Source organism: Cynocephalus volans, chromosome 5 (genome assembly GCF_027409185.1).
Source record: "Cynocephalus volans isolate mCynVol1 chromosome 5, mCynVol1.pri, whole genome shotgun sequence".
In the NCBI taxonomy this organism is placed as follows: Eukaryota; Metazoa; Chordata; class Mammalia; order Dermoptera; family Cynocephalidae; genus Cynocephalus; species Cynocephalus volans.
In genome coordinates, this window is record NC_084464.1 from 41326425 (window position 1) to 41328866 (window position 2442).

At 38.1% G+C, this 2442-nt stretch overlaps 1 protein-coding gene across 1 annotated transcript; it reads right to left on the bottom strand.

Annotated features, from left to right (window-relative positions):
• Positions 1 to 292: 292 nt before the first annotated feature.
• LOC134378964 (olfactory receptor 2B11-like) lies at positions 293 to 1234 on the bottom strand. Its single transcript, XM_063098245.1, has one exon. It carries the CDS (start codon positions 1232 to 1234, stop codon positions 293 to 295), a length of 942 nt encoding a protein of 313 aa, XP_062954315.1.
• Positions 1235 to 2442: the final 1208 nt, after the last annotated feature.

Below are 2442 nucleotides of genomic sequence, written 5' to 3' on the forward strand. Positions count from 1 at the left end.
TATATTATAATTTATATTAATACTTTTTACTACTTAACCAGCTATTATTTCAGTATGTACCAATGAGTGTAAAACTTTTAAAAATATATTTTCAAAACAGAGTCCCCCTACTGGTGCATATTAGCTGAGTATAATCCTTGCCCAACGTGATTATAAAATATATCAGAAACATGGCATGATTAAAAAAAAGAACATGTAATATGAAATTTGATTATGAGACAAGAATAAGTTATTAGAGAAACCCATATAAACCTACTCTAATTGTTAAATAACTTTATTTGATGTCTACCCATTATGACTTGGAACTGAAAATGCTCCTCGCCAGATTGCCTAATGCCCCCTTTACATCCTTATTCCTCAGAGTGTAGATGAAGGGGTTGAGTGTAGGAGTCACCACTCCGTAGAAAAGAGCCATGAACTTGGGCTGGTCCCTTGTGATGGAGGAAGGGGGCTGGAGGTACATGCTAATGGCTGGGCCATAAAATAAGAAAACTACAATGAGATGGGAGGAACATGTCCCAAAGGCCTTTTTCCTTCCTTCAGAAGATTTAACCTTAAATACAGCACGTCCAATACAAGCATAGGAGGCAAGAATTAAGCAGAGTGGAACAGCCAACATAAAAATGCATACCACAGAGAGCATGAGCTCATTAACACCCTTTTCACCACAGGCGGTCTTTATCAGAATTGGAATCTCACACACCAAGTGATCCAGTTTATTGAGACCACACAGTGGCAACCGTAATGTCACAGAGGCCTCTGAGATAGCATAGGTCATTCCAGTAAGCCACACAGTGGCTACTAACAGGATACAGATGCGCTGATTCATGATGAGGGTGTAGTGCAGAGGCTTGCAGATGGCCACATAGCGATCAAATGACATAAGAGCCAAGAGCAGACATTCTGTGCCCCCCATTATGTGGAAGAAATAAAGCTGAATAGCACACCCCATATAGCTGATGGTCTTCTTAGAGCTCCCCAGGTTAAACAGCATCTGCGGAACGATGCTCGTGGTATAACACATGTCCAAAAAGGAGAGGTTGGTGAGGAAGAAATACATAGGGCTGTGGAGACGGGGGTCTAACCTGCACACCAGAATGATGGCGATGTTCCCCATCAAAGCCATGGGGTATGTTATAAGAAGAATAACAAATAGAGGAAGCTCTAGCCAAGGTCGGTCAGCAAAGCCCAGTAGGATAAACTCTTCAGGGTGGCTTTTGTTAATTAGTGCCATCATCTTCAATTTATTTTACCTGTAGTAGAGAAGTGCCAAAAAGTTAGGGTTAAGGGTAATGCCAAAACATGATGATGCATTGGCTGTCCACTCATAGGAGATGGGGTGCAGTAACCTGAGATCAGAGTAACAAATGTTCTGGCCCCAGGTGATCTAACTTCACTACACTACAGAGTAAAGGCAATTATCTTAAACAAGTAACCGTACCTTTCTGAAAGTGAATTTCCTCCTCTGTATAATATGGATGAAGATAACTATCTCCTTAAATTATGATGAAGAGTAAAGGCAAAGTAGAAGTGTCTGTGTTTTGGGAACCCCAAAACAATTGTTTTCAAACTTTGGATGGAGTAAAAATCAGCTGACAAGGCTGTTAGAAAGAAGTTTATTGGTTTCTATGTGCAGATGTCTGATAGAGTGGACGTGGCATGGGGCCAAGCGATGGTTCATTTCCAGAAACACAGCTGCAAGGCGTTACTGAAGTGTTGAGAAGAGTGCAAGTATTGAGATAGTAACAGTAGAAGACAGAGGAGGAGAAAACCTGGAGGTGAATAATTATATTATCTCCATGGAGAGTAGGAAGTCTTTGGTTTTAAGCAAATTTGTCTTACTGTTTGGAGTTGAGCAAGAAATTTAAACAATTTATTTAACATCCGTTTTCTTAAGCATAAATTGGGAAAGTTGAGCTGCAATAACAGAGGTCTCCCCGTGCTCGGGAATTAGGTTTTGCATTTATGTGTTTTTTTGCATAATTATTTAGGTTAAACTAAGCATTTGATGTTTCATGCTAGTTAATTTTAGTTAATTTATTCATCTTATAAAGATTTTCCTTTATTGAATGAGCTTATCATCCTGTTTTAATACAAGAATTTGGAAACTTATCAGTGACCCACTGATTCTATATAGCTACGAATACATTTTTTTAACTTCAGGTAACTGCTGTCAAAAGAAGTGAGAAATTAGTTAAGGGTCACAAAGATTGATTATGTTTTGTAAACATGAGTATACTAATTATCCTGTTTTGATCACCACATATTGTACGCAAGCCTTCATATTCAAATCTGTACCCCACAAATACATATAATCAATTATGTTTCAATAAAAAAACTGTCAAAAAAAAAAAAAAAGAAAGAAAAGTCAATATCATAGTTCAGGCCCAGAGGCTGATTCAAATCCAGAAATTATTTTACATTTTATGGACATGTTCCTTT